The sequence below is a fragment of the Diabrotica undecimpunctata genome, chromosome 6, assembly GCF_040954645.1.
Source record: "Diabrotica undecimpunctata isolate CICGRU chromosome 6, icDiaUnde3, whole genome shotgun sequence".
In the NCBI taxonomy this organism is placed as follows: domain Eukaryota; kingdom Metazoa; phylum Arthropoda; class Insecta; order Coleoptera; family Chrysomelidae; genus Diabrotica; species Diabrotica undecimpunctata.
Window position 1 is genome coordinate 57,180,490 of NC_092808.1, and position 14,782 is coordinate 57,195,271.

Sequence of the window (14,782 nt, forward strand, 5' to 3'; positions counted from 1 at the left end):
CTTTGGAACAAAGAAAAACCGTAAATGTAGCACGTTGTCATGCATAAATCAGATTTAAGTACTAATGTGTAGAAAAATCTAAAATTTTATACGTTCTGAATGATTTACATAAAATAGATCCAAAACAATTAAATTTTATACCCATTATTAATACATAAAGTAATGGCGTACCATTAAGATATGTGCTGTGAACCCCAAGCAGGACAAACTGGACAGGGAAGTTCTCACCTCCGAATGGGCTTTTAGCCAAATGTATAACCAAATCATCATAATCATTATTATAATCATTAGCCTGTTTTAAGTCCACTTAAGGACATAGGCGTCCATTTTTTGTATTCAGAATGCACGGTATTGTTCAATATGTATTCAATTTTTCGTCATATTTAACAGATCATCTTGCCATCGTGTAGGTGATCTTCCTCTGTTTCGTTTATATGTTTTCGGTCTCTATTCGGTTAATTTGCGTGATCAGCGTCCACCCTTTATCCTTGCCACGTGGCCAGCCCATCTCCATTCCAATCTGCAAGCTCTCCCCACAACATCTCTGGTTCGGTTTCGTAGGTCATCGTTTGTGACCATGTCTTTTATTCTTACTCCTATCATTGAACACTTCATCCTTGTTTGTCCTATTTTTAGTTTTAAAGCATTTTTTTTTTGTTAGGAATAGTGTTTCCGCACCGTAGGTCATTATTGGTAGAACACCCTGATCGAAGATATTCCGCTTCAGGTTTATCGGTATGTTGTCGTCTTTAAATACGTTTTAAAAGCTCCATATGCTGCCCATTAATGCGCTATTCTTCTTGATACCTCACGTGTTTGGTTTTTCTGGCATATTACAATTTTTTGTCCCAGGTATATGTACTTATCAACAAGTTCTGCTTCGTCTTTCTAAATTTTTAAATTAATACTGGGCACGAGGTTCGTCATGTATTTTGTTTTAGGAATATTTATTTTTCAATCGATTTCTCTGCAGGCTCTTTCCAGTTCTTCTAACATGGAGTCGATTTTGCTTAGGTCACCTCTTATAACAACTATGTCATCAGCATAACTCATATGGTGCAGTCTTTCGTCGTCTCCTCACAAGCACCTTCTAAGGCAGTTATAAAAAGCTTTGGTGATAGTGTGTCACCCTGTCTGTCACCTCTTTAAATTTTATATTTTGTTACTGCTTTCGTGTAACCTTATTACGCTTGTCGCATTTCTATAAAAAATATACATATACTAATCTGGAATAACCGCTATCGATGCGACTTTCATTTAACGCTTCAATTACACTATCTGGTGTTATCAAGTCAAACGCTTTGTGGAAATCTATAAAAACTAATACCAGAGTTCTGTTGTATTCTATAGATTTTTCAATAAGTTGTTTTATCGATTGCAGGTAGTTGTCGGTACCAAACTTTGTTCGAAATCCCGCTTGCTCTCTGGTATAGGTAGCATAATAGTTACAGTCTAATTTCGCTCACACGGTATCGATTTTCCTCGTGAGTATAACTTAAAAAGTTCTTGTATTTCGAGGATCAGACCACCCGATGGCGTCACTATCTCAAGAGATATTTATTATCGTGTAATATATCCCCGTAGACGGCTAATTACAAAATTCTAGCGGAATCGGACTCATGGTTTTGTTTCGATCGCGTATAAAAGCGGGCGTGTCTGCGTATTTTAGAAAAATGGAAAAAAAGCGATATTGGTCGGTGATCCGATTCTTATTTTTGAAAGGGAAATTGCCCAGCAAAATCAAAGAGCGCTTGGATGCTGTGTACTGTGCTGTACGACTCTTCTCCTTTGACGAGAACCATCAAAAATTAGTTTAACGAGTTTCAACGTGGTCTCTTGTCGGTTTTTGATCAGCTACGCCCAGACGCCCCGAAATCAGCTACTATGGAGAAAAACGTGATAAAAATTAACGATCTCATATTGTCAGACCGCCGACTGAAGGTACGCGAGATAGTTGAGACAGTAGGCATCTCAAAAGATCGAGTATGACATATCCTGCGTAAAATTTTGGGCATGAAAAAGCTGTCGGCGCGATAATTGCCGCATTTACTCACTTCGGACAACAAGCGTAACCATGAGACCACTTCAGAGCAGTGTTTGACACTATTTAAACGTAATCCAAAGGAGTTTGTACGTCGTTTTGTAACCATTGAAAAAACATGAATCCACTGGTATACACCAGGGACCACGAAGCATTCTAAATAGTGGCGGTATTCGGGAAACGTGTTCCGAAGTAGGCAAAGACCGAAGACTGTCCTATCGGCGGAAAAGTGATAACAACAATTTTCTGGTATTCACAAGGAGTGATCTACCTCGACTACCTGAAGAATAGTAAAATGGTCACAGGGCTCTACTACACCGAATTATTGCACCTATTCAACGTTGAATTGTAGAAAAAACGACACCATTTAGCAAAGAAAAAGGACCGGCTCATACCTCCATCGTGGCCATGACGAAATTGGTCAAATTAGGCAACGAACTGTTATCCCATCCACCATATTCTCTATATTTGGTCCCGTGTGACTTCTTTTTGTTTTCAAACTTGAAAAATGCACTTGTCGGACAGAAATTTAAGTCGAGGGAGGAAATTATCGCCGCCACGGAAGCTTACTTTGCAGACCTCGAGAAAACTTATTTTTCAGACGGGTTAAAGAAATTAGAGCATTTCTGGGTTAAGTCTATCAATCTAAATGTAGACTAAGTTGAGAAATAAATCGCCACTTTTCCAAAATTTTTGTTTTTCTTTTGCAGGCTAAGTACTTATCGTACCGCCCTAGTGGTCCATCATCTTCTGGTTATTTATTTCCTTTCATTTTTTCCATTGCTTGTCTGATTTCACTAAGCATTCTCTCTGGGATTAATTCAGAACTTTGATTTAATATCGTTTTTTAGTTGCCTTTTTTATTTGTATTTCGATGTCCCGTCTACTACTGTAAAATTCTTGAAATAAATCTTCCACAGTTTTTAATAACTAAGAACTGTTGGTTATTATTTTATCCTGTTTGTGTTTTAATTTGATTATTTGACTTTTTCTAGTTTTTAATTTTCTTTGAAGTATCTTTAAGCTTTTATTTGCCTGCATCGCTTGTTTAATTTTTTCGTTATTATATTTTCACAAATCTTCTGTGATTGCTGTGCATCGTTTTTGATTAATCTTTATAGTTTCGTCTTTATTTCTGTTTATATTCTCTTTTATATTTTTTATATTTCTTCGCAAACTTTCTCCTTTTCTTCTCACTCCACTTACTCCTATTATGTGACAGTTAATGTTCCAGTTTCTATTTCTGTATATCTTTCTTCTGATAAGAGGCTTCTGACTTTATATGCTGCTACTTCCAAAGAGATAGGTGAGGTTGACCTCTTTCGAGGTGTGGGATTTGTCAAATATTAATCTACCCACCTTGGATATACATCAATATATTTTAAAATTCACTATTAAGGGCTTTTTGACAGTTAAAACATCTCGTTTGCTATTCTCCTTCAGACACTGTTTGCAACGGTCCATTGTAGAGGTGTCCAAGTCGCTGCATGGGTTTTTAATCCACCCCCGGTATTTTATTTTCCCGGTATTCACCATCTTCGTCAAGTGCCCTGTCCGTTGCGAACGTTGGCTATCAACATGGCAATTCTGATCTTGTTTGCGGCGCTTCTGAATAGTTCGACCGATGTGAGCCCGAACCACTTCCGCAGATTTTGGAGCCACGAGTGTCTTCTCCTGCCTGGCCCTCGCTTACTGTCTACTTTCCCCTGGGCAATCAATTGCAGTAGACAGTACTTATCGTGTCTCAATATGTGGCCTAGATATTCAAGCTTTCTTTGTTTGATTGTGCTCACGATTTCTTTCTCCTTTCCGATTCTTTGGAGTACCTCTATGTTGTTGACATGTTCGGTCCAGGATATACGAAGAATGCGTCGGTACACCCACATTTCGAATGCTTCTAGTTTTCTCGTGAGCGTCTCTGTCAGCGTCCAGGCTTCCATACCATATAGTAAGATCGGAAAAATGTAGCATTTAACTAGACGTAGTTTTAGGGGAAGAGACAAACCCTTGCTTATGAGGAGCTTTTTCATATTGTTAAATGCTGCTCTAGCTCGTTCTATTCTCGCCTTAATTTCTGTGGTATACCTTAATATTTCTTAATTCACCATCGGTATACCTGGAAGATATTCTCCTATTCACCATCTGGGGAGGCGGGCGATGGGAAAATAGTTTTTTTTAAACCAACTCAACACCTGCGACTTAATTGGGAACACAACATAGGTATAGAATAACATAATATAGTTGTGTCATTAACTATAGATTTGTTGTTTGAACATGATACGTACACACACGCTTACATACACGTTCAAGTACTCATACACATATGCATACCTTAATTATGCCCAATCGGTAAATTACCAGATAGTCGCACTACAAATGACTCATTATTATAGTAAGAATTGCGCTGCTATTACTGCACTTCACAATCTATCTCGGACTCGGTCTCTGTCCAAATAGGTCTTAATGATTCCAATTAGGATCATATGGGCGAACAGTCAGCACAGTAAGGTAGTTTCGTCAGAACTTACCGTTATTATTAGTTTCAAAGTTTTGATAAAATAGCTAATAGAAAGTATATCTGGTGTTCTCGGAAAGCTTATTTATAGCAGATCTGACAATCTCCCGATGACTTGTATAATAGTTAATAAAAGATATGTAACAAGTAAATTAGCGCAGTACTATCAGTGTATAACAGACGGATTTAAGAGAAAAACATTTTGTATAAGCATTTATGAAATGATGAAATAAATAATCTATAAGGTCAATATAAGACCAATAATGACGTACGTATCAGAAACAAGACTCTACATAGTTAAAAGACAGATGATGCTGGAAGTAGTAGAAATAAGAATACTCAGAAAAATTACAGGAAACACGCTGTGACCGAATAAGAAGTGACGGGATCAAAACAAAATGTAATGTACATAATATAAACGTGTGGATATTCAACAGAAAAAAGAATGGAACAATCACATTAGTAGAATGGCAGACACAGAAGCCAATAAAATATCAAGGGACAAATCACCAACTTGTAGAAGAACTATCGGCTGATCACGGAAGAGATGGAGCCACAATCTTCACGAGAGCCAACAACCCCCAATGAAGAAGTCACATTTTTTATGTGAAAGAAAAAGAAGAAGAAAATAAGCGTACATTTATGTTCGTTTCCATTGGGCAAAATTAGATTTAAGTTATAATAATCTCACACGTAAGTGTAAAACACAGACAAAAGAAATCGCCAAATTTATTTCTGTCCAAGAAGGACCAACTCCTAGCGCAGAAGCAGTTAACATAAAAAGAGGTGTAGTTGTTTGCACTGTAAATCACTCTTTTCAATTATTTGCTACAAATTGTACTAGTGTCCTCTAAAAGAAAAATACTAGCAAGGTCAAAGTAAATTAATGAAAGTTTTTTTTTGTATCTCTCAAATTAAATGTCAATTTAATATAAAATCAATTAAACTTAATTGTTTTCAGAAAGACCTTTTGGATGTCGAACCGACTAAACAAGAAGTTTTGTTAAATTTAGCTGGAGCAGTGGAACGGAAATCAGAATATAATGAATCTTTTAATAGAAATCTTTTACAAAGGCCAAGCGATACTTATGGAATAATGAATGAGGTTTCCGACAATCAAACTTCCAACAGGTATTATATAGAGAAATAGTTTTAGTTAAAAATAGACCATGTAGCTTATTTGCATATGATTAATTTGCATTTTATTTTAAGAAAGTGTTGAGTGAACTTTTAGAATATGTAATTACTTTAGATGTTTTATTAGCTAGTAGCTTTCAGTAGCTAGTTTTTGCTTAAATCTTTTTGGTAACTCTATTAATTATAATTTGAAAAATAAAACTAAAAAAAACATCGCAACAGTATCATGAATATGTCTAATAAGTCTGTAGCATGAATATTGTCATTAAGTAAATGACTTCATAAGTGTAGCAGGCTACAGTTTCTGGGAGAAAGAGAGAGAGAGAGAGAGAGAGAGAGAGAGAGAGAGAGAGAGAATAAAAAGTAACCAAACGATAGCTATTTTATCCTTTCTACTACTAAAGTTATTCGGAAAAACATCATAGAAAACATAAAACAACCAGGTCTTAGTACACATTTCTAAAAATCATACAAAAAGCAGTGCTGCTCTCAACATTTAAATGCATAAGAACATTTTTGAAAGATACTTTTGCGTATCAGGTTATTTACGACTCGATAACATGGAAGAAGCTCAATCCATTTGATACTGTAGGTATCTAGCATGAGTGAATTTTTCTCTTAGTAGAACTAAGAGCCATATGGCTTAAGTCTGGAATATTAATAGTGCAATAATTACTATTTAAATGGGAATAAGCCACAATTAAAGCTTAAAGTACGTTTATTGACGTCTTAATTTCCACTTCGGAAATCGTTCTCAAAATACAAACATTAGTAAATTAAACAAAGTTTTGTTTTTTTGTTACTTAGTCAAAAATTCTTTTAATAATTTAATTTTATCTGACCCATTTATATTAACAATTCAGACAAACATTGTTGAGTTGCGCTCCTGGGACGACTTTACTTATATGATAGTTCATTCGATTACATGAAATCAACCTTAACTTAATATATATAAGGAAAGATCATAGCATGTAATTCGTCTTTAAAAAGACAAATACATGCCACGCTGACAGTAAAATTCTCCTGTTAGTGATTCCATAGTAAATTATGAGGGAAAAACCAGGAAAAAAACCTCATAATACTATCCCAACATGGTAAGTATTTGGTCGTGCATTTAGTTTACCTTAAATAAACAAAAAACTCTGATTTTTTATATGTTTGTTATTTAAAAAACATAAATGATGTATGCTCTATATTTTACTGATTTACTAATAATGGTATTTTCCTTTTAATAACTTCCTCTTTCAATATGGGTAACCAGATCCCACTACGTTCTGCCGAGGAATTTGCGACACAATTGGTTTCATTCAGCATGATTAGAGCCGCTTCTTTGATTTTTCTCTTTATACCATCCGTTTCTTTTACTACTATGTTTGAATCATTCCATTGAATTCTATGTTTATTATCCCATGCGTGTTTACTACATATTTTAGATCTATCAAATTTTCTATTTTAAATATAAGATTAATTCTGTATTTATTTATTCTTATATTAAAAATTTTAATTTGATAGATCTTAAATATGTAAACACGCATAAGATAATGAACATAAAATTCAATGGAATGATTCAAATATAGCCCTAAAAGAAACGGATGGTAAAAAGAGAAAAATCAAAGAAGCAGCTCTAATTATGCTAAATGAGATCAATTGTGTCGCAAATTCCTCGGCAGAATGTAGTAGGATCTGGTTACACATATTGAAAGAGGAAGTTATTAAAAGGAAAATACCATTATTAGTAAGTCAGTAACATATAGAGCATACATCATTTTTGTTTTTTAAATAACTTTCTTTCTTTCTTTCTTTTTCCCCTTCCTTTTACCCTATCAGGGTGTCGGATTTGGGCTAGCTATTTTAATTTCCATTAACCCACCTCTTCCATTCTTTTCTGTTTCCTGCCATTATTTTCAATTCCTCGAGTGATTTTTGTTTAAGTTTTCCCGCCTGTACTACTTGCTGTATCCATTTTTTTCTTGGTCTGCCTCTTTTTCTTTTTCCGATGTTTTTTGCTTCATAAATTTTTCTTGTTATTCTATTGGATTGCATTCTCATCAGATGTCCATACCAGTTCATTTGTCTCTTTGCTATTTTGTTCATTATCGGTTCCTGGTTGGCCATTCTCCTAATAGTCTCGTTGCTTAATCTATCCCATTTTGTCTTTCCAACTATCCTTCTTAGATGTCTCATCTCCATTGCGTTTAACCTGCTCTTATGTTTTTCCAGAATTGTCCAGTTTTCACTTGCATAGAGCACAGTCGGTATCACTATTGTGTTATATATTTTTATTCCTGTTTCTCGTGCAAGTTTTCTTTTTCTCATTATTGGGGCTAACGCATAATATAACTTGTTTGATTTCTTTGCTCTATTTGTTATTTCCCAGTCTATTTTTCCGTCATTAGTTATTATACTTCCCAGGTATTCGTAAGTTGTTAATATTTCCAATTCTGAGTTTTTACATTTTATTTTTATTTGACTATCTTCCTTATCTCTTTTGCCGCTGATTATCATTATCTTACTTTTTTCCTCGTTTATCTCCATTTTAAGTTCTTTTATTTGTTCTACCCATATATCCATTAGTTTCTGCATTTTATTCTCGGAATCTGCTATTAGTACTATGTCGTCTGCATACATTAAGGACTCTATTGTTACCGGTTGTAATATGCGGTAACCTATTATTGTCTGTAGTTGATTACTTCTGACTCTAGTGTTTATTATCAATTAGTTTATTACTATTATGAATAGCAAAGGGCTGAGACTATCTCCTTGTTTAATACCTCTCTTCCAATTAAATGCTTCCGATCTTTCCCCTGTTATTTGTACCCTTCCCTTTACCTCTTTATAAGTAATTTCTATAATTTTTATCAATGCATTAGGTACGTTTATTTTCCTCAAGCATTTCCCTATAATATGTCTTTCTATCACGTCAAATGCTGCTCTTAGGTCTATGAATGCTAATACTAGTTTTTCCCCCGTATCTATGCTTCTTTCTATTAGGTTTCTAATGATATATATGTTGTTATTTGTCTGTCTTCTCTATTATTTTCGTATATATTTTAAAGCATACCGATGACAGACATATTGCTCTATAGTTGTCGCAGTTTACATGTTCTCCTTTTGTATATTGGCACGATGATATTGTTCTGCCAGTTTTTAGGGATTGTTTGTTTTTTCCTCGCCTCTTTATATATTTTCCATAGCCAGTTTATTCCTTCTTCTCCCATGTATTTTACCATTTCCGGTTCAATTTTATCATCTCCACCTGCCTTGCCTATTTTTATATTTGATAATCCTTCTATTACTTCTTCTCTACTTATTTGCTCTGGCTGTGTTTTCTTCGCCTTCATTGATTATATTGTCTTCCTTTATCACTTCGGTATCAAATTTTTTCTCATAATATTCTTTCCATACCCTAGCTATTTGTTCTGGGCTTATTTGTATTTGGTTTGAAGTATCTCTTACTACGTTTATTTCCTTTCGTTTTCTCTGCCTTATGTGTCGTATTGTCGTCCAAAAGTTTCTATTATTTGTTATATATTCTTCCTAAAGTTCTTCTCCAAATTCTTTCCATGTTTTTGCTTTTGCTTGTGTGACTGTCTTTTTTGCCAATCGTCTCTGCCTATAGTATTTTTCTTTATCTTCTTCTAATCCCGTTTCGATGTATTTTTTCCATGCTATTTTCTTCTTTTTTATTTCTGTCTTCACTTCTTTATTTCACCATCTTGTCCTTTTCAACTGTTTATTATATTTTTTGATTCCACACACTTCAGTTGCTGTTGTCTTAAATACTTCACTGTATGTATTCCATCTTTCTTCCATTGCCCATGTTTCTTTTTGGCACTCTATTTGTCTCAGTCTTTTGTTAGTTTCCTCCGTGTAAAATTCTCGCACACTTTTTATCTTTAGTTTGTTTACATTTACTTTCTTGTACTCTTTTCTTTCCACTTCCTCCATTTTTTCATCCTCCAGTTTTGCAGTGACCATCCTGTGTTGTGTAGACAGTTCGGGTTCCTTTTCCGTTAAGATGCTTTTTATATTTTGTTCTAGGTTTCTCGTATAGACTATAGTCGATTAAGCTTTTCGCATTTCTCTCTTCAGCCACAAATGTATATTTGTCGTTAATGGTTTGTTCCCTGAATGTGTTTCCTATTATCAGGTAATTGGTTTGGCAGACTTCCAGCATTTTAATTCCATTTCTATTTCATGTTTCTTCCCCATATTGTCGAATGCATCCTAATCCCCTGTTAATATCCTTATCTACTCCTTACCTACTACCGTTATTAGTAAGTCAGTAACATATAGAGCATACATCATTTATGTTTTTTAAATAACAAACATATAAAATCAGAGTTTGTTGTTTATGTAAGGTAAACTAAATGCACGACCAAATACTTACCATGTCGGGATAGTATTATGCGGTTTTTTATCTGGTTTTCCCTCATAATTTACTATGGAATCACTAACAGGAGAATTTTACTGTCATCATGGCATGTATTTGTCTTTTTAAAGACGAATTACATGCTATGATCTTTTTTGATGGATATTCTCAAGTTAAAGTTGATTTCATGTAATCGAATGAACTATCTTATAAGTAAAGTCGTCCCAGGAGCGCAACTCAACAATATTGGCAATTTAAAATGTATAATGCATGTCTGAATTGTCAATATAAATAAGTCAGATAAAATTAAATTATTAGAAGAATTTTTAACTAAGTGACAAAAAAACAAAAATTTGTTTAATTTACTAATGTTTGTATTTTGAGAACGATTTCCGAAGTGGAAATTGAAACGTCAATAAACGTATTTTAAGCTTTAATTGTGGCTTATTCCCTATTAAATAGTAATTACTTTAAAATGCCACAAGAAAATAGCTTCAGAACAATATTAATAGTGCAATAACCACAAGCTTCTATTTTATATAAAGCGTGAAACTTAGTATTTAAATGATAAATACAAATCTCATACTTCATACCCATTTCCTTCATGAATTTCTATTTTTGGAAATCGACTTTAATTCTTTAATAGCTTTCCCTTTATTTCTTTATGTTTCTTATATTTAGTCTATTTTTTCCTTCTCATTTACTTACAATAAATACAAATCAAAACCTTAAAAATGGTATTGTATTATTCTGCGAAATTTACAAACAAATCGACAATATCAAAATCAATATTACAATAAATTATTTAAAAATAAATGTAAACGATTCATTCACAAATATTTTTTCCTCACAATCTTTTTTAATCGTATCGATTGAGTACACTAATGCTGTTTACTAAAAAACTAAAACCTATAAAAGTATTAAAAACATCTATAGGGATAAGTGAAAGAGCATAAATCAATGTTTCACCATATTGTCATTGTTTCATTGAAATCTTTTACTTCGCTGAAAGGAAACGTCTATACTGCCTTCACAGTATCTATTAAAATTATTTTTAATGGTGGCACTACACTTCGCTATCTGTTATCCCGAGGGTTTAGCGTCAAACAACGTTATCTACATTTTTTGTGAAATTGAGATATTACTATAATCGAATTAACCGTTTTCGACTTCTTTTAGTGTCAAAAAACTGTATCTCTATCTGAACTAGATCAAAAAATACATTAAACGTTAACTTGTGAAAAATTTGTTAATGTCAAAAACACGTTTATTGACGCTAATATTTTAAGCGGTTATTGTAGATGGCGTAATTTATAATTCGTATTAGTTTGAAAAATGTTATTTTGGTACTTGATACCTAAATAAAATATGTACATACAACCTTTTAAAATGCTGATGGTGTTAAAATATAGTTTATTTATTGTTTACGATTCTACCATAATTTATATGGTAGAATATCTGATTACTCATTACAGTTTATGGTTCCTAGTTTTGCTGAAGTTAAAAGAGAACATACACTCGCGATCATAAAATCCGGGTCACCTTGAAAATCGCCGTTATTTCATTTCTAACGAGCTTTATTGTAAATAATAATACAAATAAACACAAATACAAACTAATGCATGTTTCTGAGAATTGTTGTCATCTTAGCGGTTTCCTTTGTAACAAAGAATTCCAATAATGCCGATTGCGCGGAAAACTGTACACTTCCCAAAATGAACGGTACCTGTAACTGTCGCTTGTTTTAAATGTCTCATTTGTGCTTCGACATTCTGTTGAAACGCAACAAACAAACGTTTATTATTGCCGCCATTAGTGTTTATTAGTGCCTTTATTAGTATTTATTATTGTTTATTTTTTGCCAAAAATGGCTTGACTGTTGTTGAAACCGCACGCATTGTTGCGTTTGTGGAAGGCGGTCACACTCAACGGCAAGTCGCAAGAACTGTTGGCGTAAGCCTTTTTACGGTTCAACAAGTGCTTCAACGCTTTCGGAAGACGAGTTTGCTAACCAGACGACCTGGCTTTGGACGAAGAAGAACGACCACGGCACGAGATGACCGTTTTCTTGTGTTTCAGGCTTTACGAAACCGGACCTCAACTGCGGTTATGCATCGAAATTGCCTACAGGAAGTTCGAAATTGCAATGTTAGCGTTGCAACAGTCATTGGTCGGGTCATCGAGTTGCACGACTAGCTTTTGCTCGACAATACGCGCATTGGATAATTAACGATTGGAGCAAAGAGTTATTCTCAGATGAATCCCGTTTCATCCTAACTGGATCCAATGGACGTGTAAGAGTTTCGAGGAGAACCGGTAAACGATTTTCACAAGCTTGCATTGCTCCAATAATTTCATTTGGAGGAGGCTCGGTCATGGCTTGGGGAGGTGTATCTTCCGACTTCCGCACAGAATTACCCTTAATCGAAAATGGGCCCTTAACTGCACGAAGGTACATTACGGAGATTCTGGAAGAACATGTTATGTCCACCATGACAGGGCTTGGAGAAGACGCCGTTTTTATGCAGGACAACGCGCGACCTCTGTTGCCAGGATCAGTATGCAATACTTGGACGGGGTTAGAATTACGAGGTTACCCTGGCCAGCTAGGTCTCCGGACCTGAATCCCATTAAACATCTCTGGGACGATTTGAAAAAACGTATTCAAACCCATACACCTCCTTCTAACAACGCACAGGAGCTTAAGGATCTGATAGTGAAAGAGTGGAATAACATACCACAACATGTAATCCGGAGAAAAATTGAGAATATGCCCCGTCGTCTGCAAGAGGTTACTAGAGTAAGGGGAGGCAATACACGATATTAGTCATTGAAAGTCCACTGATGGAATTTACCAAGTTCTGTATTTTTCATTTTTTCTTTCGTATGTCTGTTTCTACAATTTGGTTGGTTTTCTGCTTTTTCAATAAAAACAATAAAAAAACCGTTTTTTTTTTCTTTCAAAACAAACATTGATGACAAATAAAAAATATATTAGCTTAAAAAAAGGTTATTACTGCACCAGATGCAAAAATATTCAAGAAACTTGAAATTTTCAAGGTGACCCGGATTTTATAATCGCGAGTGTATGTTATTTTCTTATTGCCGGTCACGGATCTGTTTGTCGTAATTATTTAATATTTTGATTTTCGTCAGTTTTTAACAAAAAAATGTCCAGTCGTGTACAAAGAATTTTAATAATGGCAGTGAAACAGATAATAGCCCAGACGAAACTCCTCATACAGGAATAACTTTCTCATTAAAGGTAAATAAATGCTATGTGTGTCTTTAATATTGATTTATTAAATAAACAATAAACCATTAAGGACATAGGTACATATTTATATATGAACCTACTTTGTACAGATTATCTATTTAATCAATTAATTAAATTTAACATAGAGAAAATCCTACTTGGCTCTTTCTCACTTAGCTAAACCATATATTGATATTCTAGATTGATGTAAATCCGGATAGTAAAAAAACAAAGGGGAACCGGAAATGCAAATAAAGAAAAACAAACAGATCAAATACAACCGAACACTACTCAAAACAATCTTACGCATGATGAAAGAAAGGTAAAGTTTTTTTTTCCATACTTTCATAAATAATATAAATTTTGCAATATTTTAGGCAAATACTACGTATTTCGAAATATAACCACCAGAGCCGTCGTGCAATTTTGACTATCAAGCCTGTAACACACACACATATATATATATATATATATATATATATATATATATATATATATATATATATATATATATATATATATATCATTATCAATCCGAGAAAAATATACATGCTGATTCAGATGACTCTGAATCAAAAAGGAAAAAAAGGAAAAAATATATTAAGCTAACTAATGTTAAATTATCCAAGTTAAGCGAAGATGAAACTGAAAATGAGGAGTACACCGTGGAACCGGAATGTACTGAGTTACCTAACGTAAAAGAAAAAAGAAAAAGGAAGAAAATTGCTGTTAAAAGTGAGTGACTGTATCAACAGAAGTCTGACATCCAAAGTGGCAAAAAGCATAAAGCAATAAGTAGTGAAAGGATATTACCAGCTAAAACGGTTAATCCTAAAGATTGTTCAAAATGTCCCAGGCATTGTAATAAAAATTTCCAGTGAAGCCGAACGTGAATCCATAAACGAAAAGTATTGGAAACTTTCAACTTATGAACAAAAAAAGCAATATTTTAGCGGCTTAATTGAGGAAATACTAAAAGGGTCTATTCGAAAAGCTGCAGAAATATCTAAACGTCAGAAAACACGATTTTTTTTATCTCATCTTTTTATCCCCGTTTAGCAGTATACCATTTAACGGTATATACTGTTGCTTCACGCGTAGCACAAAACTTTGAATGGCACGAAGCACTAGCAGGTCGTGGTTCTTCTGAGATAGCCTCTTGCCTTTACAAATACATAAAAAGTGAATTTACTGGGAAAGACTTTGCCTTTATGTCTGATACTTGTTCGGGCCAAAACAGAAATTCAATCGTTTTCGCAATGTTTCTGTTTGCTGTTGAAACCCTAAATATTTCAAAAATCGACCAGTTATTTTTTGAACCCGGACGTTCCCAAATGGAATGTGATACGGTCCATGCCCAAATCGAAAACGCAAGTGAAGGTTTGGAAATTTATGATTCATCGGATTGGTATACCATGATTAAAATAGCTTCAAAGAAATCAAAATATGAAGTAGTTGAAA

At 34.1% G+C, this 14,782-nt stretch overlaps 1 protein-coding gene across 1 annotated transcript in view; it reads left to right on the forward strand.

The window, feature by feature from the left end:
- Positions 1-14,782, forward strand: part of LOC140443458 (uncharacterized) — a 223,669-nt gene that overhangs the window by 118,096 nt on the left and 90,791 nt on the right. The window contains exon 4 of the mRNA XM_072534732.1: positions 5,518-5,687. Within this exon, the coding sequence (XP_072390833.1) occupies positions 5,518-5,687 (170 nt within the window). The remainder of the gene's footprint in view (positions 1-5,517; positions 5,688-14,782) is intronic.